At 37.1% G+C, this 25,788-nt stretch overlaps 1 protein-coding gene across 1 annotated transcript; it reads right to left on the bottom strand.

Annotated features, from left to right (window-relative positions):
* Window positions 1-5,367: 5,367 nt before the first annotated feature.
* On the bottom strand, window positions 5,368-22,871 carry LOC125171024 (NKG2-A/NKG2-B type II integral membrane protein-like). The gene is made up of 6 exons (XM_047868057.1): window positions 22,658-22,871; window positions 22,252-22,329; window positions 21,746-21,799; window positions 21,160-21,311; window positions 6,043-6,146; window positions 5,368-5,787 (listed from the first exon to the last, which is right to left on the bottom strand). The coding sequence occupies exons 1-6, from the start codon at window positions 22,842-22,844 to the stop codon at window positions 5,667-5,669; spliced, it is 696 nt and encodes a 231-aa protein (XP_047724013.1). The 5' UTR covers window positions 22,845-22,871; the 3' UTR covers window positions 5,368-5,666.
* Between the last annotated feature and the right edge of the window lie 2,917 nt (window positions 22,872-25,788).

A 25,788-nucleotide genomic window follows, 5' to 3' on the forward strand; every position in this document is an offset into this window, starting at 1 on the left:
AGTTGGGGGCTTGTAATATATGAACTTTATTTATGGAGGGAAATTCCTTCTCTACACTGGGAAGTTTTTTCTATAAACGGATGTTTAATTCTGTCAAGTGCTTTCTCTGCATCTCTTGAGACGACCACATGATTTTGATGTTTCAGTCAGTTAATGTGGTGTGACAGGTTGATGGAGTTGCGGGTCTTAAAGCATCCTTGCATAAGTGGAATATACCCATGTAATCATGGTGTAAGATCCTTTTCTTGTATTGTGGAATTCAGTTTGCTAATACTTGAGTGAGGATTGTTGCATGTGATCAGGGATATTGGCGTATACTGTGGGATGTGTGTGTGTGTTTGTGTGTGTGTGTTTGTGTGTTTGATTTCCTTGTTTGGTTTTGGTTTTGGGGTAACACTGTCCATATGGAATGAATTTGGAAACTTTCCATTGTCTTCAGTTTTGAGACTAATTTAAGATGCAGAGGTGTCAACTCCCTTGAAAAGTTTTGTAGAATTAGGACGCCTGGGTAGCTCAATCAGTTGACTCTAACTCATGATTTCAGCTCAGGTCATGATCCCAGGAAAAAGGGTCGGAGCCCCATGTCCGGCTCTGCTCTGAGTGTGGAACCTGCTTGAGATCCTCTTTCTCAATCTCTCCTGTCCCTCTCCCTTTTCAAATGCTCTCTCTCCCCAAGATAGAAATAAATAACAATAAAATAAAACAAAACTAATGTTTTCTTGCTGTTGTTCTGCTTGCATGATTTCTACTACCTTGTCTTCCAGGTAGATGATCCTTCTGCATCACCTAATCTGTTATTGATTCATTCTAATGTAGTCTTAATTTCCATCATTGTACTCTTCCAGTCTGATTGTTTCTTTGGTTAAATTTTCCATTTCTTTGTTGAAGTACTCACTGTGTTCATCTACCCTTCTCTTGGGTTTGGTGAGCATGTGGATGATCATTACTTTGAACTGGTTATCAGGTAGATGGCTTATCTCCGTGTTATGTCCATCTTCTTCTGAGATTTTATCTTTTCTTTCATTTGGAACATATTTCTCTATCTCCTTGTTTTGTTTGACTGCTTCTTTCTATATATAGGTAGGATCAATCCAAAGCATTCATCAATGATGCCAAATCATGTAAAATTCACTAATGTCTTCTGAAGTTGGAGGTACTTACATCTATTATTCCTGTATTGATACACATTTAAGTTTTAAATTAAACAATTTATATTCTCCTTTGTGACACGTAGACACATGGGTTCCTTCCCATTTTTGGTGTTTAACTGTAATGAAATCTATGCCTATCAGTATAAAAAACACCACACTCAAAATTAGTCAAAATAATCTGGGTAATTAGAGTTTACTTTTTATGATATCAAGTATATAACTATTTCTAATAATGGCAAACCAGGTGACCTAGGTACAACGGATGAACTGATATGAAAATATCTTTGGAATATGATGGCAAGGTGAATTAGTTTTCAAGGACTCTTTTTAAAATAACTTCATTTATTTTGAGGGTGAGAGAGAGAGAGAGAGAAAAGAGGGAGAGGCAGAGAGAGGGAGAGACAGAATCCCAAGCAGACTCCATGCTGTCAGTGCAGAGCCTGATGTGATGTGAGGCTCAGTGTCATGAACCAGGAGATAATGAACTGAGCCAAAATCAGGAGTCAGGCACTAAACCGACTGAGCCACCCAGGTGCCCCTAGAGATTTATCTCCACCTTACACCCATTATTTACCAGAACACAAAATTGTAATATTAGTAAATTTGGGACAAGAGATTCTGGATACACAGCTCAGTCCTTTCTGCATTATGGGAGCCAAAGTAATGCGCCCAATATGTACAATACCTATGCATATTCTCACAAGGTAGACACAGAGAAAAAAAAAAAACAATTTGATCTTTATATCCCTGACTTCTGTGTGATTCTTTCTATTCTCAATTTATTCTTAATGATCATCTCCCTAATGTTCCATATTTATATATCTCCAGAGGTGTTGGTGGATCCCCTAACCCAAGCTCATAAATAATTTCCATGGCTTCTTATAGGTATAAGTAATATTTTTTGCACTGTTTTGTGCATGTATGTAGAAATGTAAAAAATGCTTTGGGAGAAAACTGGGAGGGGTTCTACATCAGAATATATTTAGCAGTGTCTCTTATTTTTCTCCATTCTTTATGGTAACAGATGCATATGTGTGGATGGGATACTCCAACATTGGAAGGGAAAGGACATTTCAATCCCTTCTTCACCTTGGACCCTGTAGGACCCCCAAATCTACTAATCAAACAGGCTATCGTGTCACAGCTTGAAAATCCCCTTCAAATTCTTCAAATCCAAAGGAGAAAGTCTTTAGATATGTCCAAATAACAGACTTTGTGAGGAGACTGGGGTTCTTGGCCGATAAGGGGAAGAACAGTAATTGCGACTTGATTTCAAACTATGAAACACATATATGGAAGAAATTACTCTAGTGTCCATACATAATGTGTATTGAATTTCTCACCTTTTTTGATGAAGATTTCTTTGCTGTATATGGTCAAAATGGTTGTCAGATTACATTTCTGATGTCCTGCTATTTCACTGGGTGGAAGGAAGAAGACAGAGCATCAGTTTTGTTGGAAAATGGCCTTTATTGAATATTGGGAAATGCACAGTACGAAGAGATCACAGACAGGAAGAACGTAATGTTCTTAGGCTTTATTTCAAGGATCTATAGGCATCATATTGTTTATTTTTATTTATTCCTACATAAGTTGTTACAATTAAGGTCACCATGTCACAGGTGATGGCACAAAAGCATCAAGCCCTTAAGCCAAAACGACTCAGATCTAGTGAACACTCATGGGCCAAGAGGTACTGTTCAAATACTCTTCAAGTAACTATGAATAAGACAGTATTTCTTCCATAATTTCTAGCAGAGGAAACTGAGCCAGAGCAGTTACATAACTGAGCCCCAGGAATACAAGTGTGCACTTAGAAATTTCATGAAGTGACCGCGTTCACTGCCAATGTCCTTACTTTACACCTGTATGCTTATATCTTATTTGTAAGTTGATCAAGGACCATGGTGAAAGTACCTATAGTATTATGTCTGTCACTGTAGAAAACTGCTTTATGAGGATTTTCAGCACAGAAGAAAAAGACCCAGTTGGGAAGTTAAGAAAGTACTAAATTTTTAATCCATTTCCCAATCATTTACTTTTGCAAACATATCTTTTAGAAACTACCCATATTTTCTTTTACAAACTTAACTAAATCAAGCAATATAATAAAAGAAACATTCCTATGGCTATAATGGTAGATTAGATTATTTTCAGTGAATCTACATTTCTTCCCTCTGACGACGTTGAAAAGAGTATACTCTACAGACAACCACGAGAAGTTGGCCCATGTGACTTGTTTTCACAATATAATGTAAGGATGTGATCACTTGTTTTCACAATGTAATGTGAGTGGGAATGTGATACCTCATGACTTCAGAGACCAGGCACTAAGAGACACATTTCTGCTAGCTGTTATCTCTGCTATAAAATCATAGACCAGGCAGCCCAAAGTTCTCGTAATGAAATCTATACAGGGATCTGAGCTGAACGTGTATGCATTCCAGAGTAAGGTCCAGCCTTGATCAGCTATAACATGTAGTCTGGAGTGAAGTCCAGCCTTGAGCAGTTAGAACATAGCCAAACCACAAACAGGTAAATGAAACATTAATGTGTAATTTTCAATGTCATTGCAAACTTGGGTACTATGAAACACAACTTTAGTAATTAGTTACAGTTCCCATTAACAATTATATTCAATTCATTTTGATTATTCATATAATTTTTCTAGAAGACTATGAGGATTATGTACAGAGAATATAAAGAATATGTCTATCATCACAGATATAAATGTATGTGATATATGAATTTGGTTTGCATGTAATAATAGAGTTTAATCTCTTTCTATCTTATAATTGAATTAGGGTTGAAATATCTCTGAATCATTATCAAATTACTCAAGTTTGTCTTGAATTCTGGCAATAACTAAACGTTTGACCCACACTAATTTCGGTAGATTTTAATTTTTTGTTTTCTCTATTATTAACATTTCATTTTTTTTGCCTCAAAGTATTTTTTAGCACGGTTGTAAAGACTGACAGAGGGGTGTGCATGAATACATTAAAAAAAACAAATCTTTTCCAAAACATTTGAGCCCATGTAAGGAAAACAACAAATAAGACACCGGTTATTATCCAACTAGAAAGCAATCTCTACCTCAAAATGAGTTTAACCTTTGATAGTGTGGTACCAAGAGAGATTGGAGAGTACACTTTAGTTCCATCATCGGAGGAAGTGAGACGATCTTATGCAGCAACCCTGTGGTTGTTCTATGATAACCTCAAGGGGCCGTTCATTTAGTACTCTCAGCTCCAAATCCACCCTCAGTGCCCTGTTCTCAGATAACAGTGGAAGATCCTATCCATTTTCTCTCTTGTCATCTCACATGAAGTTGACTTTTGTCAGTAAAAGACCATGGAGAGCCAGTGCAGCAGAAAGGGCTCTTCTTCCTGGCTTCATGGTGTTTTCTCTCCTTTGGCCGCCATGGCTTGGTTGCCAGTTGCAGTGTTGCAGGAAGTCACGTGTTTTCGTCCTCCAGCAAGTTCTTGTAGGCAATCTGTCAGTTTCTTGTCTTCGTGTCTTTCCTCCTGACGCTGTGACAGGGAGTTCTTCCTGTTTGCCAGTCACAGCCTGAGATCCTTCCTCACCAAGGAAGCACCAGTCACAGCCGGTGGAGTGTGGAGCTGATCTGTCCCAGGCCAATCCAGTGAGCCTGTCAGCCGTGAAGCTGTGTGTAGCCACATAGTCTTCAATGACATCTGAATCCCATCTTCAGAGAGTAGATCTGGCTTCAGTATCTATCCTTTAATTCTATGATATTCTTTGTAATTTTCTTTAGCTACACTCCTTTCCTCTTAGTAAGCTTTCTCTTATAAGTAGATAAATGTTTACTTCAAGTGTCCCCTTGTTTCTGTCTCCTGACTCATTTCTGACTGATAACCTCGTCACCCTGGGTGGTTCAATCCTCATTTGAGGTCCTTTAAGGGTTAGGACAAATTAATTACCTTGGAAATACAAATGGAATTATTCACTTTGTTGAGAATTTTTACAATAATATCATGATTTGTTATGTATATATATATATATATACATATACACAGACATATACATATAATTAATGTTACTAAATAGCAAAAGCGTATATATATATATACAGACATATACATATAATTAAATTTACTAAATAGCAAAAGCGTAAGAAACAAATAATATATACGTCAGTATGTATTTTTTACATTAATATATTAAATTTGACAAACAGTTCTGTACCACAAAGAATGAAGCCTCAGGTACACGTTGGACTTTGGGTGATATATATCCATTGATACGGATTCATCATGATAAAAAATGAAACGTTCTAGTGAATGATGGTGATAATGGAAAACCGAAGCACGTGTGCAGACAGGGGCAATAGAGGGTTCTCTGCAACTTCCTCTTAGTGTTGTTGTGAATCTAAAATTACACTAAAATACATTATCTTCAAAATGTGCAACGAAAACAATTGTATGGCTGTTGAAGTAATAAGTGATGGATTCCTTATCAATGGTGAAAGAGCATTATACCAAAATGAGGTAACTAAAATGCCTGGTGCTTACAAACATATCGTCTTCTTACTGAGCACGGTTCAAAATAAAATTTGTTTGTACCAAAATTGATATATTGACAATTCTCATCAATCTCTGAAGATACTGACAACCTGAAATACAGAGAATTAAATCTCATTAATCTTACCATAAGATTACTTATATCTCTTACTATGTACCACAGTATTTTGAGAAATAAACCACCATTTTGACTCGTACTTATATATCTCCATCTCAAGATTTCCCATACCATTTTTCTCTGGAAAACCTTCAACTACTGTGTTTATCCGATTGTTCACACATTGCTCTTTTTGTTTCTAAGAACAATTCTTGTGAGGCATAAAATAAAAAGTTGTCATGGGACTTACACTTCGGAAGAAAATGTTAAGGCTTTTGGCTGCACAGATGAACTATGAGGGCTTCTCTGGGAGCCTCTAATCCATGTAGTAATAGAGAGTAAATTCAACAAAAACTATGAGAAAACAAAATATATTGGGAGTCAAATACAAGCTCTTATACTCATTTGAATTCTGTAATAACACAAAAAGTTCATCCTTTCTTCCTTTGTAGACACTTTCAAATTATAATATAATGTTACATAGTGGACACGGAAGTATAAAATTATCTTAGTCGGACTAAGTGAAGAGGACAAACGGACCGTCAAAATAATTTCAGAGTTTAGAAAATGGAACAAAGGTTAGTAACTTATGAAATATGGACAGTGGAGATTCAAGTCAGATGCACATTTGTCATCTTCTCGCCTAGGATGCTCCCGTGTCTCCCCACCTGCCCACCCCTGGCTCGGTGATAAGAAGACTGAAGCTGTTCCAACTGGGAGAAACTGCAAAGAGCAAGGGTGCTGGTGCCACAGGGGGACACCTGATCAGCACTGGGGATGGGGACGGGTACCCATTGAATTTCAGCTCCATGTGCTGATTTCGCTCGGGAATGATGAAGAAAACCCATACTTGTCCTGGTCGGAGGTTGCAATGTTTGTGTCAAGCACTGTGACCCCCATAAATATAATGGAAAGATACTGGATGTGAGAATATAAGGGAAGAGTTGACATTCGCTCTCCAACACTCTTAGCTTATGGAAAAAAATAGACACACATGGAGAGGAGACCAAGAGGAACCCAGGAGAAAGTAAGAGCACAAGGAGACTTGGGAACTGAGAGTAAAGGTCTGAACAGTCCCCCCCCCGCATTCACACACAGGCACTGAGGTCACACTGCAGAACGTGGAAGCTGTAGTGACCTGCAGTGTTTGAACACATCCTTTCTTAAACAAACAAACACACAAACAAACAAACAAACAAAAAAACTAGTAATTAACATCAAGGCTTCAAAGTCACAAGGTCATAAAGGTAAGCAATAGGAACACTGAAAAATTGAAGAAAACTATCAGCAAACAGACTTCAGTGCAGAAGATGCTGCCATAAAGTTTTTATAACAAAAAAACATAGTAAATCTAGGAGAAATGAAACAGAATGCATATATGCTAAGCTGTATTTTAAAAAGTGTCTACATAAAAAGTTAAAAAATGTGAAGAGAAATTGGAAAATATCTTCCAACAAAGGGAAAGCATATGTCATAGAAACTTCTAATGGAGTAATTGTTGCACATATTAGAAAAAAGCAATGAAAAGTCCTACTTATAAAGATATGTAAACTATACAGAAAACTTAGTTGAAATAATTACAGGAGCATGTGATGGCGGTAATTTAGCAAGTAGGAAATATCAATAGACAAATAAAAGTATATGAAGAAACCACAGAGAATCTGAGTGAACAAATACATACTTGAAATGGAAAATTCACTAAATTTTCTCTACAGAAATTATGGGATGTGATAGAAAAGAACTGATGAAATTGGAGGGTAACAAAATTTATTTATATCTTGGGTTGAGACAGAAAAAAGAGAAGAATTTACAGAATTCAGAGACTTTCAAAACAGTGTCAGGAAAGCCACTTTCAGGCTAAGTAGAACGTGAGAAGAAAAGAGGCAGAAAAAAAAACAGGACAACAATCGTAAGGTACGACGAATGAACAGCTTACTAATATCATTTAAAATATTTATAGACACCAGAGACGTAGCAACTGCTAACAGAATGAGCACGTACAAATCCACGTCTCATGACATCATAATGAAATGACCAAAGAACACTGGCAAATACAGACAAAGAAATAGTCTTGAGGGAAGAGAGTGGATTGTGAAGTGACTTAAGTCAGTGTGAAAATCAGGGATGGGTGACACGTCTTGCACCTCTATCAGCCTTACGCCACATTATCTACCACAGAAACCATACCCCTGCCTTGCACAATGGTTCCAACTGGAACAGGATACAAGCAGCAAGATGAAGGAAAAGAAAGACACAGATCTTAAATCCCCCAGGGAAACAATCCCTTGAAAATATCCAGATACAAACCCACGTATAATCGATCTAATCAGGTTTGATAAGGAGGCCAGAACGATTCAATAGGGAAACCATGCAACTTTTCAAAAGGTGTTTGGAAACTGACTACCCACATGCAGAAGAATGAAGTTGGATGTTTACATTTACACTGTATACTAAAATTAACTCCAAATGAACTAAAGACATAAATGTAAGATGTAAAACTATAAAGTTCCTCAAAGAAAGAAGGGGGGATATTAAACACCATTGTATTCGGCAATGATTTCTTGGCTATGCCACCAAAACCACAGAGCCAGGAGGAAAAGTCCATTGTAGATAAGTGGGCTTTATCAACCTGAAACATTTCTGTGCATTAAACGGCATGATCAGCAATGAAAATACAGAGTGGAAAAAAAACACTTACAAATCATATATCAAATAAGGGAATCATATCTAAAATACATGAGGAATCTACAAGCCAGTAATGATTACAGCAAACACCAGAATCACAATTAAAAAATGGGTAAAGAAATGAAATACACAAAGTTAAAAAGAATATCTACAAATGGTAAAAATCATATGAAAAGATGCTCAATATACCTAATGAGTAGAGAAATGCAAATCAAATTCACGATGAGTTATCACCTTACACTCATTGTGATGGATGCAACATGCACACACACACACACACACACACACACACACACACACACACAAATGTGTCGGGGCACCTGAGTGGCTCAGTTGGTAAAGTCTGAATCTTGGTTTTGTTTGAGGTCATGATCTCACAGTTTGTGGGTTTAGCCCTGCGTCGGGCTTTTGTTGATGGCGTGGATCTGGTTTCAGATGCTCTCTCTCTCCCTCCTTCGGCACCTCCCCTGCTTGCTCTCTCTCTCTCTCTCTCAAAATAAATAAATAAACATTTCTTAAAAATGTGTCAGTGAGGAGGTCGAAAAGGAGGAGACTCACACACGGTTGTTGGGAATGTAAATTGGTCAGCCGTTATGAAGACGTGTATGGAGCTTCTTCAAGAAATAAAAAACACAATTACCCCATGAATCAGCAATCCCAAATGTAGGAAACTATCTAAAAGAATTGAAAGCAAGATCTCAGAGATATACATACACCCATGTTCACTGCAGCATTATTCCTTAGAGCCACGCGGTAGAAGCCACCCAAATGTCCACTAAGGGATGAATGGAGAAAGAAAGCGTGGTATACACATAGCACTGTAGTATTATTCAGCTGTAAAAAGGAAGGAAATCCTATCACCTACTACAGTATGGATGAAACTCCAGGACATTATGCTAAGTGAAATAAGCCAGTCATACATACGAAGTAAAAAATAAAACTGTATGATTCCACTTATATGAAGTATCCAAAGTAGTAAAAGTGATAGAGCAAGTAGAAGAGTGATTGCTCAGGGTTGAGGGGAAAGAGGAAAAGGGGAATTATTGTTCAGTGAGTTGAGTTCCAGTTTTACAAGGTGAAATTTCTAGATATCTTTCGGGCAACAATGTGATAGTTAACACTCCTAACATGTGTGCTTACGTTGGTTAAGATGCATGATCTAGCGAAATGCAATGTAAGATGTGAGACTGTATGATTCCCACTGTATAACCATCTGGAAAAAACAAAATTATGGAGACAGTAAATAGATCAGTGGTTGACAGGGTTTAGGGGGAAGGAAGAATGGATAAGTGGAGCACAGAGCATTTTGAAGGACGGGAAACTATTCTGTATAACTCCACACGTGTCCTTATATATTTTTGCAAACTTTTAAAATGCACAACATCAAGAGTACCTGAAAGTAAACTATGGACTTTGGGTGATAAAGAGGTGTCAGTATAGGTTTATCAGTTGTAGCAAGTGAACCACCCACGGAGGGAATTTGAAAATGAGAGAGTCTACGAACTGCTTGTGCCTTGACACACAGACGGTAGGGGAATGCAGAAAACCTCTGTGCTATGTCTGAGTTTTGCTATGAAACTAAAACTTCTCTAACAAAGTAGTCTATTTTTTTTAACATGGGTAATGTGGTAAATGTTGTTTTGTTGTGTTTTGTTTTGATTGCAACAGCTTGAGAATAAAATGAAAGGCAAGCCAACAAAAATAGGTGATTATAGCAAGAGAAATAGAAAAACAACTCATTATATTTAGGAAAATAACAATATGATTAATAGATAAGTTTCACCAGGAAAATACTGAAAGATACAAAACAAAAACAACAACAAAAAAACCCCAACTCCCCACACACACATATAAACCCAAAACAAAAGAAAACAAAGCAAAAAGACCTGTCAAACAAGAATTATAATTCAGCAAAGCTGTCTTAGAAAGAAAAGATGCATAAAGACCCCACATCAAACACAAAACTTAACAATTTTTCTTAGTACACCTGCCTTTCAGAAATGTTCTTCAAGTTAAAAGTAACTGATGTAGATTGTAATGCATACCCACGAGGAGGAATAGAGATCAGCAGAAACGATAGATGTGTCAGTATATTTCAAAACCTGTGTATTTTTCTCTCTGAATTATGTTGAGAAAGAAGATTATCAAGGCCATTATTATAACACCGTATGGTTGGATGAATACCATATGCCTTATATATTTTAGCAGTTACTAACATTGGTGTTGCAAAGTCACCACGAATGCTTCATTTCAGGTCTCTAATGTGAAATCATGAAAGCAGAGAAGGTACGTTTATGAATAACCGGTGTTCAGTAACCAGTGCTAGCTGGCCTCATTACAACGTGGATAGAAGGATGGATTTCCCGTTCTCTCTGAAAGCAGATTGTTCCTATGAAAACTTTCCGAGGCTGAAATGGTGTAAAGTGAAAAAGGAAATAACATTGATTTACATGGAAAAATGATTGAGCATTTCCTGATATAAAAAACAACCACCCCCAAAAGACCCAAAACACATAGAACCTCCTTAGGCTTTTCTGACACCTCAAGACACGCCTTGTGAGTGGACACACAAAATAAATTGAGACGAGCACAGACACTCAAAAATACAGTTGAAACCTATGCTTGATACTGATATACAGAGTATATAGTTTCTGAGAAATGAACTTGACAGGACGAATCTTGCTGCTTGGGGTGTGAGCTGACACTAAACAGTAAAACTAGCCCTGAACACAATTTTCACACTTTTCGCCTTTTGTCCTAAACACAAAAATCCCCTTCAGCTTTCTGTTGTTCAGCAAAAAGTGGTATTCAGAGTGCTTTCAGAGAAGCAAAGTGAGGTAATCCAAATTTTTGGAAAGTTGAGGCATACCTATAATAGGTGGTGGAAAGGAGCTTGTTAGTGCTAATTATTATATTTTATCGGAAATTAGTCAGGATTCATGGGGCGTAGATGACAATCAGTTAATTGTATATGTGTAAAGAGTGCCATGAGCAAGGTGGCGATCTAGTAGGTCATAGTGCTCATCTGCCCACAAAATCAGTCAGAACAGTAACTAAACACCTTCAAACTAAAAACGGCTCAGGGAAAGCTCTAGACAACAAAGAAACACCAAAAATCTGGTGCCGATTAAAAATCCAGGATGGTCCCATGGAAAGAAAAGGAAGCATTTAGCCCTCATCACCCAACCCTGCAGCTGAGAGCCACTTGGCACCTGGAGGAATCCCCTCATGGAGAGTCACCTCATGGAAGGAAGGGGAGCAGGAGAACCCAGTAAGCTTCAACTATGGGGGTGGCTGCAGCTTTTGCAACAGAAGGGGCTCATCCATTCTAATCCCAGTTGTTGGAGCAGCCCAGTGTGCCCTCTACACCTCCTCCCAGAGGCTGGAGGTGTTGTTATGATGAGACTTGCCTTCAAGGGCTCCAATTCTGCTCTTAGGGATTGGTGGCCATAGCACGTCGTGTATACAAGACTAGAACTGCGTCTTATTTTTGCCCAATCTTGGTCCCAGGTTAGGGCATTGTGTCACATTACTGGGGCTGTTTCCTGAGACCTGACCCCAGATCCTAAGGTGTGCATTAACTGCCACTATGGGTGCAGATATTTGCTGCCTTGAGCCCCACTCACCATGTGCCATTTAATGACCCTGTGTCTTCATTGCAAAGGATGCTCTTGCTATTTGGAACCTCAAAACCTCCCAGGCCTAGACTCTGAACTGCCATGGCTAACACCTGAAGGCTTTTCTCCACCAATGGTAGCTCAAGGCTCTGACCCTTCATTGGTAAGCCAAGTCACCACTGCCTTGAGTCTCTTCTCTCCGGTCCAACTGTAGGGCTCTGAATCCTCATTGCTGCTGCTATACCGCTACATCCCCTGACACACTTTCAACTTCCACACTAAAGCCTTAGCTGTCATTGGAGACCAAGAATCTAGAGGTCTGTATCCAGATCCTTGGGTCCTGACACATGGCTTTCACAAGCCACCACTGGATCATGCTGCTGCTATCTTGGAACTGCCACCTGGGACAGAGTAGAAACTAGGACTCCCCATCCCCAGCATATGCTACTACCACACACTGCCCATGGCCGCAGTCACCAATGAACCTTGTCATCCAGGGCCTCTGTACTTGCTACAATCCTCTGCTATCCAGAGTCGCAATGGTGAGCCCCTGAGACACAGTACAGTTTGCGTGGAATATCTACACATGTCTCTAAACTAGACCCCAGCGCCACAGCCACTACAAATGAACCTATGCACCAAAAGTCAGTTGCTTTGGTAGTTCCATCTGTGTCTGATCTTGAGCAACAGATCCAATACTGCTACGAAGGATCTGAGGTCAGCTTGTCATACCAGACCCCAAAAAGGATCATCTCACAAGATCTTCCTGTAGAAATCAGGAGACAATGGACAATGGGATGACATTCTGAAAGTGGTCAAAGGGGAAAAAAAAATGTCAACCAAGAATGCCTTACTCAGCAAATTGTCATTCAAAAATGAAGAAGTGATAGACTTTCCCAGCATCCTAGAGGATGGTGTATCAAAGATTCAACTCTTGCCACAGACAGCAGTGGGAAAGAAGGGGAAAGAAACAGCATGACTCCAGTGGTGGTTTTTAAAGCCATGTGTCAGAAGAAATTAGATGTGCCCTACAGAAATGCTGAAAGGAATTCATTCAATTGAAACAAAAAGACAAAAATTGGGAACATTAAAATATATAACAAATAGAAAATCACTGGTATAAGCAAAAGGAAAAAGACCCTTGACTTTGGTGTAGGTAATGATTTCAGGAATAAGTCAGAAAAATCACAGCAAATCTAAAAAAGAAAAGAGGGACTGCATTAAACTAGAGACCTTCTGCCCAGCAAAGGAAAGAATCAAATAGTTGAGAGATCATGGAGAGAAGAGAAGAAAATATCTGTAAACCAATATCAGATAAAGGACTAATATCCAATATATATAAAGAACTCATACAACAGAATAAAAACTAAGAGAGAAATCCAATGTAAAAAAGGGGCTAAGTGCCTCCGTATACATGTTTTTGAAGACATACAAATGGCCAATAAGTACATGAAAGTTGTTCAATATCAAGAATCATGGAAATGCAATCCTTTGGGATTGCAATTCCTCCAGTCCGTTGGAGGAAATGTAAATTGGTTCTGCCCCAATGGAAAATAGTATGTCATTCTTACATATGTGTTTACAGTAAGTGATCAATGGGGCACCTGGGTGGCTCACTCAGGAGAGTGTTGCACTTCAGCTCAGGTCATGATCTCCTTGTTCATATGGATGAGCCCCACATCGGGCTCTGTGCTGAAAGCTCAGACCTATAGCTTCCTTTAGATTCTGTGTCTCCCTCTCTCTCTGCCCCTCCAGACCTCAAAAATAATAAACATTAAAATTTTTTTCAAAATAAACAAAGTAAGCGATCAGCATCTCAAAGGTATAGCTGTACACCCATGCTCATTGCAACATTATTTGCAATAGCCAAGAAATGGAAGGAGCCTGAGTATCTGGCAACTGGCATAAAGTTAAAGAGTGTGATATATATACACGTACAAACACATAGACACACACATACACTCACAGTGAAATATTATCTAACCAGGTGAAAGAAGGAAATCTTGCCATTTGTAACAAATGGATGGACCTTGAAGGCATTATGGTAAGGGACGAAAATCACACAGAAATAGACAAATATTGTATTGTCTTTTGCATGAAATCTGATAGACTGAACTGGTAAAAACAAAGTTTAGAATGCGTTTATCAGGGACTGTGGGTTGGGGGTTTTTGAAGATGTTTAAGAATACAAATTTACGGGACTCCTGGGTGGTTTAGTCGGTTAAGCATCCGACTTCAGTTCAGGTCACGATCTCATGGTTTCTGAGTTTGAGCCCCACGTCGGGTTCTGTGCTGACAGCTTAGAGCCTAGAGCCTGCTTCAGATTCTGTGTCTCCCTCTCTCTCTGACCTTCCACCGCTCATGTCTGTCTCTCTCCCTCTTTCTCAAAAAATAAACATTGAATTTTTTTAAAAAAGGAATACAAATTTATAGCTAATAGATAATTTTTGGAGGTGTAATGTACAACATATGATTACAGACAACATTGCTGTATTATAAACTTCAAAGTTGCTTAGACTAATTCTTAGCTTCTCTCAACACATACAAAAAATGATAAATATGTGACATGAAACAGTGTTATCTAACATGGCCATAGTAATCATATGGCAATACATAAATTTATCAAATGAACAGATTGTCAGCATTAAATGTATGAAATGTGAGATGCCAACATCATCTCCACAAAAACAAACAAAAGATAGATTTGTAATACCTACAACTATTGCTAAGGAAATAACTTAAGAATATACTAAAGACAACATTAGAGGAAGTAAAATGGAACACTAATATAGCATATGTTCAATGCAAAAGATGTGAGGTAAAGTGGAAGAGGAAAACAAGTCATAAGTATAGAAAAAATAGCAAATGGGATACCTAAATCCAAATATCCCAGTAATTATACTCATGTGAATTAAATAAATATTCCAATTATAAGATTGAAAGTGTCATCCTGAATAAGAGAGTAATATCCGTCTATATACTGTCTGTAACAGACACACCCTAGATTCAGACACAAAGAGGTGAAAATAAAGGGATAACAAAAAGTAGACCCTACTACCAGTAAGCAAAGATGTGAGCAGAAATGGCTGTTCGAATATCAAAGCAGCTGTTAAAACAAGAAACTTTAATAGAAAATAAAAGAAACATTTCCAAATGTTAAGCCTGTCAATATAAGAGGAAGATCAAACAATTATAAACATACATTATTTACCTAAGAACAGAACCCTTAAACACAGGAAGTAGAAAGTGACAGAATTAGAAGGGTAAGTAAACAATTCAATGAGTATAGCTGAAGACTGAAATCTCTTCCTTCAGTAAGTAAGACCAGCTTGTCACAAAAGCAGGAGGACTATGGAAGACTGTCAAAATAGTGGAACCAGCTTGACTTAACTGACATATATAGAAAGTGTTCAAGGTCATCCACAGGGATCAAAAAGTTTAAGGATGGAAGCATGGAAATATTCAAAGTATTTCCTCTGAAGACAAGGAAACAAATGAGAAGAAACAATGCAAAGAAATCTGGGAAATTTCCTAACATGTGTAAAGTGAGAGACTTCTGAAACTTGTACAGTCCAAAGATGAAATCTTGGAAAGTATCTTGTACTGGATGAGAGAAATCACCTTGTACTGGATGAAAATAAACTGAAAATATATCAAAGCTTTTAGGATGAAGCTAAAGTAATGTTTACAGACAATGGGTACCTTTGTCAATCACACACAAAGGAAGAATGTTATCAATGCACGATCTCAATTGCTTCCCTCTCAAGCAGCAATAAGAGAGGAGCCAGGTAAGGTTATAGAAGGAAGAAATGACACACACACATTTAGCTAAAAGCTGATCGTGAAGAATGTATAGTAGAATAACTCAAAGCAGCCCCAAATGACCAACACCCAAATATCCAAGAGCATCCGCAATAGAATGGGCGAATGCAACGTAGGACAATCCGACAACAGAACAGCAAAGAGATGTGGACCATTGACAACTTCATGCGGCTACATAAGGATGAACCACACAAGTTTGGCTTCGCCTGAAAATGCTAAACATAAAATATGCATACTTCATGATTCTATTTCTATAAAGTGTTTTTAAAAGGCAGACAAGAAGTTGGTAGGGGCATTTCGCAGTGTTGGTAATATTCATTTTCTCATTCCACGCAGTGGTGACACTGAAAACTCGGCCATCTGTTGGCACGTGTACCATGTGACCCATCTGTATGTGCCTTGTACCACAGTAAAAGTATCAGAGGACGATATTATGAAGACATGCGAATATATTTAAAACTAGACGGAACATTGGAAAAAATCCTACCAAATACAACGTGTGAACCAAAAGAAATAGATATAAAAATATCAGAAGTGTCTTAAAATTTCTAATACAGGGGGCGCCTGGGTGGCTCAGGCTGTTAAGCATCCGACTTCGGCTGAGGTCGCGATCTCGCGGGTGCGTGAGTTCGAGCCCTGCGTCGGGCTCTGTGCTGACAGCTCAGAGCCTGGAGACTGTTTAGGATTCTGTGTCTCCCTCTCTCTGTGCCCCTCCTCCGTTCATGCTCTGTCTCTCTCGTCTCAAAAATAAATAAACGTTAAAATATTTTAAAAAATATAAAATTTCTAACAATTTTTTCTGTAATTCAGAAAAATTTTCACACTCAGAAAGTATTTAGATGTTTATGAATAAAGAAAAATGTAATGCCAGTTTAAAAAGCAAAAAGAAATCATTGTAGGGTCAGAAAAGGAGGCTAATAAAATATGTGTCATATACATTTTGATGGGAATACTCAAAAAAGAAGGAAATTACATATCAGGACAATCATAAGTAGATTTATTGAAGTAGTGCCCTGTTGTATTTACATTTGAAATGCCATAATAATCTGAATTTATCACATTAGCATGAAGATCAATTGATGTGATTTCCATGATACAGAAGGTAAATGATAAAACTAATATTTATTTTTATTTTTAAAAAACCTTTCTAAAGGGGTGCCTGGGCGGTTCATTGGTTGAGTGTCCAACTCTTGATATGGGCTCAGGTCATGATATCGGGGTTTGTGAGTTTGAGCTCCGCATTGGGTTCTGCACTGACAGGGCAGAACCTGCTGGGAAGTTATTCTGTCTCCATCTCTCTCTCTCTCTCTCTCTCTCTCTCTCTCTCTCTGTGTGTGTTTCTGTCTCTCTCTCTCTCTCTGTCCCTCTCCCATGCACGTTCTCTGTCACACAAAATAAATAAATAAAAAGTAAACATTAAATAAAACCTTTAGAAAGATATAAATGAATAGGAAACATCCATGCAACGATCCTGAATAGGTAGCATAACTCTGAAAATGAACTTGAATAAATTCACAGTTTAAAAAAAGACAATTTTGTGGGCACCAGGGTAGATCAGTCATTTGTGCCTCTGAGTCTTGATTACTGCTCATGGTTCCTGAGATGGAGCCCTAAGTCAGGCTCTGTGCTGACACCATGGTCCCTGCTTGGGATTCTCTGCCTCTCCCTCTCTCCCTGCCACTCCCTCTGCTGGCATTCTCACTCTCTCAGAATAAATTAAGAAACATTTAAAATAAAAAGGACGATTTTTAAAATACAAAACACACATAAAAATACATAAGAACATTAATTAAACAGATGAGAAAGGGCAACATTTGTACCCACACAATACGAAATGCACAATTGCACAAAAATGCAAAGTCATTCAGTGGAGAAAGTATAGTCTTTTCAACAAATGTTCTGGAAACAATGGAGTATCAAATATGATTACTGATTATATGCTTTATACTACACTAAAGTGCTCAAAATTGATCACACATAAAAAAGTTCAAATGTTTTATTAAAAACCCATGACCTACAGTTGGCCAGAGATTTGATAGAGCACCAAAAACACGATCCATAGAAGAAGATATTGATGAAGTGTAGTTCGTCAAGATAATATCTGCTCTTGGAAGAGAAAAGACAGTCATAAACTTGTGAAGAAACATTAAGAATCCATACATCTAATAAAAGACTTGCCGCCAGGGTACATAAAGAATTCTCAAAATACAATGAAAAATAAGTAAAACTATTAGCAAAATATTTCAATTGATATGTCACCAAACACCATGTATAGATGGCAAGTGAGTACAGAAAAATAGGTCCAACACTGTTAATCTTGGGAGCATTCAAATGAAAGCCACCGCAGACCAGACTTTCTATTTTGGAAAGATGGAATGGATAGACTTTTCCCTACTCCTGCCACCAATACAGCTACAATCCCTGAGCGTTACACATAAGATGACATAAGATTCAGAAAGGTAATGAGAAAGCTGACAGATCCCAGCCCTGGAGACCCGAGGAAAGACGTGGTGGTGAGCTCCCCGGAATTTCCCTCTACGTCACATACACTGGTGTCAGAGAGCCTAGCAAACCACAGACATCAACAGGTACACACCGAAGTCTCCAAAATATTTTTTCTCTCTGGTCAAAATAACAGAAAAAAAGGCGTGCTAGGAAGACAGAAAATTTTAGACACGAACTGCGTGATTCTAATAAAAAAAAACAAAACACTGTTTTTTTTATTAAAAAATAAAAAAATAGGGGCGCCTGGGTGGCGCAGTCGGTTAAGCGTCCGACTTCAGCCAGGTCACGATCTCGCGTGAGTTCGAGCCCCGCGTCAGGCTCTGGGCTGATGGCTCAGAGCCTGGAGCCTGTTTCCAATTCTGTGTCTCCCTCTCTCTCTGCCCCTCCCCCATTCATGCTCTGTCTCTCTCTGTCCCAAAAATAAATAAACGTTAAAAAAAAAAAATTTAAAAAAATAAATAAATAAATAAAAATAAAAAAATAAAAGGCATTGACTATCCACCAAAAAAATCAACAGGCATGCAGGGGGAAATCAAGACGTTCTCTGATAAAGGAAAACTGAGAAAATGTATCACCACCAGACCTGCTCTGACAAAACTCCTAAAGAGAAAAATTGGTAAAAGAAGGCCTCTTGAATCATCAGGAAGAAAATGAGAACAAAAGAAAGAATAAAACTCTCATTAGGTCTAACGGACTTTCCTTCACTGGGTTTTCTAAATTGCTTGATATTTGAAGCAAAATTATCAGTGAAGCAAAATTGTAACATCCATGTGATTCTCAATGTAAGTAGAGAAATACTTAGGGCACTTATAGTATAAATAGGACACGGTAAGGGTCCATAGAGGCAAATAAGTCTCTGTGTTTTACTCAAACTGCCGTGAGTTGTGATGGGCTGTATAGACTGTGATCTATGAATATACAATTATCTGTATAAAGATATGTAATATCTATATTCTTTATATAAAGGAGATTAGATCATATGTGTACCTATATACAACTTTAGGTATATGAAGTTGTTTATGACGAAAAGACCTACTTTGCTATATGATGCTCTGTCAATAAGATCATAATTTAGAAAAATATAACCTTCCCTTTTATCTCACAGCATCAGAAATATAGCATCACTAAAAATAATTTCTAATTGGATCATAAACCATAATTAAAACCATAAAGCATCCTTAAAACCATAAAGAAAGACAGAAAAAGGTAAATCAAGGAAAGTCATATAGGAAATCATATTCATGAACTTTGGCTAACTTCTGAAATAGATCCCTAATAATCATTGTAAGACACAAAACGCTAGGTAGGACCATGGGAACATTAAAATTCTGATCATTAAAAGACTCCAATATGAGAGCAAAAATGCATGTCACAAGTATTTGCATCTTAAAATCTCAAAAAAAGAGCTCGTATCTAAAATATGACAGCGACTTTTAAGAAGAGAAAAGAAGACACTGCCCTGGAGAAATGGGCAAGAGACACAACCCAGCATTTCTTATCCCACAAAACAGAATCGCCTTAAGCTTTACAACCCAGATAAATGGTATTGTTTATAACCATCAGAACTTACTAATTAATTTTATGGAGTTTGGGATCAAAGGATGATTTGCTATAATGTACATTTACACAATAAAATAGAAAAATGTAGAGATAATTCAGTATATTGAAATATACACATATCCATGACTGTACAAGTTCATACTAATGGTTACAGGGTAGTGTAGTATGAACATATGTAAATACAATTATGGTATATTTATACACTTTTATTTTATTATGAAACCCATAACATTTATATAACATAAATATACTATGTAATATGTCGCTATGTGTAATAAATGATTATAAATATGATAGGTGGAGGAAGACAAAGAAAAGACTTTTCCTAACATAATAATTCATAATACCCACATGCGAAAAAGGAACTAAATTTCTGAGAATGGTTTTTAACGTGTCATATTCATAGGAGAGCAGTGAAAATTCTCAAACTATAGACAAATGTGTTAATATAGATGGATTACAAGTAGCACCTGGGAGAGAAGGGAGACACACAAAAAATGCACCCTGAATGATTCCACTGATATACAGCCCCAAAAGAAGCAGAGATATTTCATAAAAGGAAAATGGGCAGGCCTCATAAAGGCTCTAAACTTCTGTCTCATGATGTAATTTAGAATTGTGTGATTCTAACTCTATTGTAATCAATGTGCACAATCATATGCCTAGTTTCGTTGATGTGTTGTAAAATTCAATAGTAAAGTTAATTTCAGACAAAAGAGCATTTCCAGAAGAACAGATTTCTATGAAAAGCAAGAACTGGAAATTATCAAATGTACATTCAAGGTATAAAAGTATAAATAATGTGTCAGAAAGTCAAACCATGGGATATTAAAGACTTTAAAAGAAATAAACTACAAATACATATAAAACTATTGATGAATTCTGGAAGCATAATATTAACTGACAAGCTTTTAAAAATTTTTTTTAATGTTTATTTATTTCTGAGAGACAAAGAGAGAGCATGAGCAGGGGAGAAGCAGAGAGAACGGGGAACTCAGAATCTGAAACAGGCTTCAGGCTCTGAGCTGTCAGCCTGACAGAGCTTGATCTGGGACTCGAACTCACCAACCTTGAGATCATGACCTGAGTAGAAGTCAGATGTTTAATAGACTGAGCCACCCAGGCGCCCCATTAACTGACAAGCTTTTAATAGAATCTGGAAACATTTGAAAACTTACCTTGTCCTCTTCATCATCATAGTAGAGCAGGTTAGAGTTATTAGAAGCACAGGTCGTCAAACTCTCATTCCACGATTTTCCCTCAGTGCTAATGTAATAGCAATTGTTGGAATACGTAAACCACTCTTTCGGACAATGACAACAGAGACACGCTGGAGAGAGATTATGAGATATTATCCAAAAAGCTTTGAATATTACAAAATGAAACTTTACATAGTGTATATGGATACACATATGTGTACGTAACATTCGTAGACCCTCACAAGCTGGTAAAATTAAAACAAAACACACACACACACACACACACACACACACACTCAGAGAAGAGTCAGGCTTTCATCCCCTAATTTATGTGCCCATATAAAGCAACCAGAAAAATGTCCATCAATACATGTCCTGAGAGTCACTGAACAAAATCAGCTTTATGGAATGATTTATCTTTTATCATGTTATGGTGATTTTAAATGAGTATTTCTTCATATTGTTGTCTAAGAAGTAATACTCTCCTATAATCATTATTACCTACCTTAAGACAGAGATAGAAAGACACTAAACTAATAGCAGAATTTTGCAAGGGATATTGTACCTTTCTGGATCATTGTTTCCAGGGATGTTTTGTTCTGCTCTGGTCCTTCAGTAGCTAGAACATTAAAGCAATTCTCAAAAAACATAATATTAAATAAAATAAATCATAATAAGTTGAGTTTCTTAGTTTAAAATTGGGTGTGCTATTTTACCAGACAAATTTAATAAAGTAATGAACATGGGGGGAAACAATTCAAAAGCTTAAAGAACGAAACCTCACCATCTCTTACAATATTTGGTTTAAGCAATCTCAAGAATTAATGTATATTTCACCATAAAGTCTCTTGTATGAGTTGCCTTTGAGTTATTAAATACAAATATATGTTTAATTCTCCCTGTATTTATTCTCTTATTTCTACTTTAGATAACCTCTACATGATCATTCCACACTTAGAGCACACATGCATTAAAATGAGATAATAAATTCAAAGTGCTATACAATATGTCGAGAAACTAATAATCAGTAAAGTGAAAAATTCCCTTTTAGTCATTCAAACACGTACTTACCGGGAATAACAGCTATTGTTACCACAGTGGACATCAAGACGAGGCAGAGGATTCCCAAGATACCAGCAATGAGCTTCTCTGGACATGATGGTTAGTAGTAGGAAGAGAAATGCAAACACTGAGAAAGGATGCCTGGAAACAATCATTTACGAGATATACAAGCAAGAGAACTGACAATGCACAGGGAATCACATACAATAACCTGCACCTCAAACCCATCACTATCATTGGCATCTTCTCTCAGAATATACCAATGCGTTCCATTACAATACCATATTCCAACCTCCAGCTCTGGTCCTCACAAATGAAAACTATGTGAGATCACTTCCTACTCTTTCCCTACACCCCTACACCCCAACTTCAAATCCTAAAACAGACATACTTGTCTGCATTAAATGTTTTTTACCTTTGCAGGGAGAGTTCTTGCCATTCCCTTGAAGGTCCCGAGAAGCATTTTGAAGATTCAATTCTGCATAGGCTATCTCCTCCTCAGTTACTGAAATGGAACTTTTCTTGCCCTTAGGTTGCACTTGCTGTCTTTTTGAGCCCTTAGCATGATGGAGTTCCGCATAAGTCACGCCTTGGTTGTTCATGTCTGCAGCTGAGTAGTGTCAGCTACAATGTGGATGAAACTGCCCTGAAGGTCTTGATCAAGAGTGTGTGTCATGTGCTGACGACATTGCTAGTACAGTGACACCGTGTGGGGTGCAAGGTGAGGGAGACTCCTCATTTGCAGTTGAATAATGTAAAATCTGGTACTAACTTCCACAGAGCTTGAAATAAGTGTTTCATGATAGCATAAATGTTTTTTTTACAATAATAGCGTAATAATACTGATTGGAAAACATGTAAGGCACTAAATTAGTGAAGAAAGGAATTCATGAATAATACTGTCCTCGTGAATGTAAGGACTTTCCACATATTTCAACAGTATTAGAATATTCAGGTTAAAATTAAAATGTTGTATGAGAAACAAAAGTGTTGCACCAATTTTTTGACAATGTTAAAGCCATTATTGGTTAAAAATTAAATGCTCTAGACGGGAGAATATTATTTTTAGCATATATTGGAATTTCCTGTTGCAAATGCCTTTGATTTAGATATCTTTACTAAAATATTGCTATCAAAGCAATATTTTATTTTGAACATCTATGGAGTCGTGAGAATCGTTAAATTTTAGAAGAGATATTTTATATGTTGCAAAATGTTACATGACACACTAAAATTACCCAAAGCAGGAACAATGGTGAAAACAGAAAGAAACAAAGCATTTTTTAAAAGCGGACTTAACATCAGAAAGTGACAACTGATTTAGTGGCAAAGATATGAAATCATAAAATGATAAATAAAAGGGTAGATCATTTATGAAAGCACACATTTGTCACAAGCTTCTAGAAAGTTCTATGTTTTCAAAGGCAGTGATGGCAGTTCTAGGTGTATAGTTATGCTAATAAATCACAGAAATGTGTTTTCAGACTTCAGTCAAGGAGCTGTGCAGTCAGTGAACTCTGGAATTACTCCTGTCTCTCCAAGTACAAAGTACCACCTTTAAAAATTATTTCCTGTCTAGCTATCTGGTTTACTAATCTAAAATAGGAAATAAAATATGTAAAATATAATGCATATAAAGCAGTTAAACTCAATCTCTCTGTTGTAGGGTCTCAATAATATATTAGTTATTTTATTTCTTTAACACCATAACCATTCATCATTACTGATTCACATCGTTCGACCATGGAACATAATTCATCACACAGGAGTGTCTTTCAGTATTGAGTAACTTTCTTGGCCAAGTTTTGTTCAATTTTATAAAAATTCTTTGGATTCTTTACAGTTCAGTTTAAATTAACATTTTACAGAGAGTACCTCACTTGCATTTTATGAAAAATCAAACTGCTTTCTTTTATCGAAGTGAATGTGTGAGGCATTACATTTGACCATAAAGGTCATAAAGATATATCATAAAGATATAACGGATTCATTTTAAGAATCTATTTTTGAAGGCTGGGTAAACATTGAATAATGTGTAACACATCCTTGATGACAATTGATGACAAATCCAAATTAAGTGTCCTTTGTCATGATGCTTATGTGACCGCACCCAAAATTCTCTTGACATGCAAACCCAATTTTGCATATGCATATGCTCTTCACGACTTCTCTACAGGTAAGAATTTGAATATTTTCAGATCTCTGATATATTTCATGCTCATTCTTGTTTGTTACCCTGAATTGTTGGAATGCAGATACCAATGTTCTCTGTGATTTCATTGTATAGTAGCTGTGCCTCAGGTGCATCCCACCAGCATTTATAATCTCCCACTCACTGGGGTGACTACTAGAAAGGCAGGACCGTGGTGACACATACCTTCTGCTGGCCAGTCACGCATCGTCCAGAGGGAACCAGGTTCCTCTTGTAAACAGAAAATATCTGTGGCCTTCACAGACTGCCAGCCCTGTGAGAGCTCAGAGTGAGGCAATAGTGGAAAAAGTAGATTTCTCATCAATGTGTCACTTCAAATTTGAACAGGAAATTCTTACCCTTGGGCTATTTTGAAGAGACGTTATCTCCTCACACACCTCCAGAAGCTTTGAGCTTGCAGTGTGTCATTTAGTTTGTGCCTCAGCAAAGGGCTCTGACAAATTTTACGTTCCACAAGACATTGGGGTCAGAGACTTGATCCCCAGGTTGTTCCCTTGTTTCCACCTGCATGACAAACACTACGCATTTAGGTAGGCCTTGTGTAAAATATCTTTGATGTTTAAGTTTTATTTTTAGGCAAGGTTGCTACATCTATATATTATGTGCTTCTTTTTCTTATGCCCTTGATGTGTCATTTCTATTATACTGAAAATATTCTAAAATCATCAACCTGTCCACAGGCATTTAATTATATTTGACACTAATAGTGAAGAATGACTACATTTTCAATTTTTTTTAACTGCCATAAAGACATCAATTTCTGGATTTATCTGCTCAATTTTTCTAGCTTTGTTTTTAATGTATCTACATTCTATTTATATTATATGTAAATAAGATATTGAAGCTTCTGCTGGAAAAAATAAATGCCTGTGGGAAGGATAAAACATAAAATAATATTGAGCAGCAGCACCATGCCAGAGATTTGAATATTAAATAATTATTCATGCTATTTACTTATTCATTCTCCAATGGTAACTAGGTGTCTGTATTTAAATAGGAATATTTGTTATAAATAAAAAAGGCCTAAGTCTTATTATGTAGGGGAAAAATTAATGAATGTTTAACAATTTCACTTAACTCAAAATACTGGGGCAGGGCAGAGAAAATACTTTTAAAAGACAATTAAATAACATGAACATCCAAGCAATAAAACTTTATATCTAAATTACCTACTTTGCATCAATGGAATTATTTTGCTTTTTGCCATTGTTGGATTTGATATGCTAATAATTGTGGGCATATTTACCTGTATGTTTCTTTTGGTCTGTAGTTCTGTTTTGTTTTGTTCTTTGTAAAATGGGTTGACAATACTATTTTCATTTTCATGTATTTAT

The sequence above is a fragment of the Prionailurus viverrinus genome, chromosome B4, assembly GCF_022837055.1.
Source record: "Prionailurus viverrinus isolate Anna chromosome B4, UM_Priviv_1.0, whole genome shotgun sequence".
NCBI lineage: Eukaryota > Metazoa > Chordata > Mammalia > Carnivora > Felidae > Prionailurus > Prionailurus viverrinus.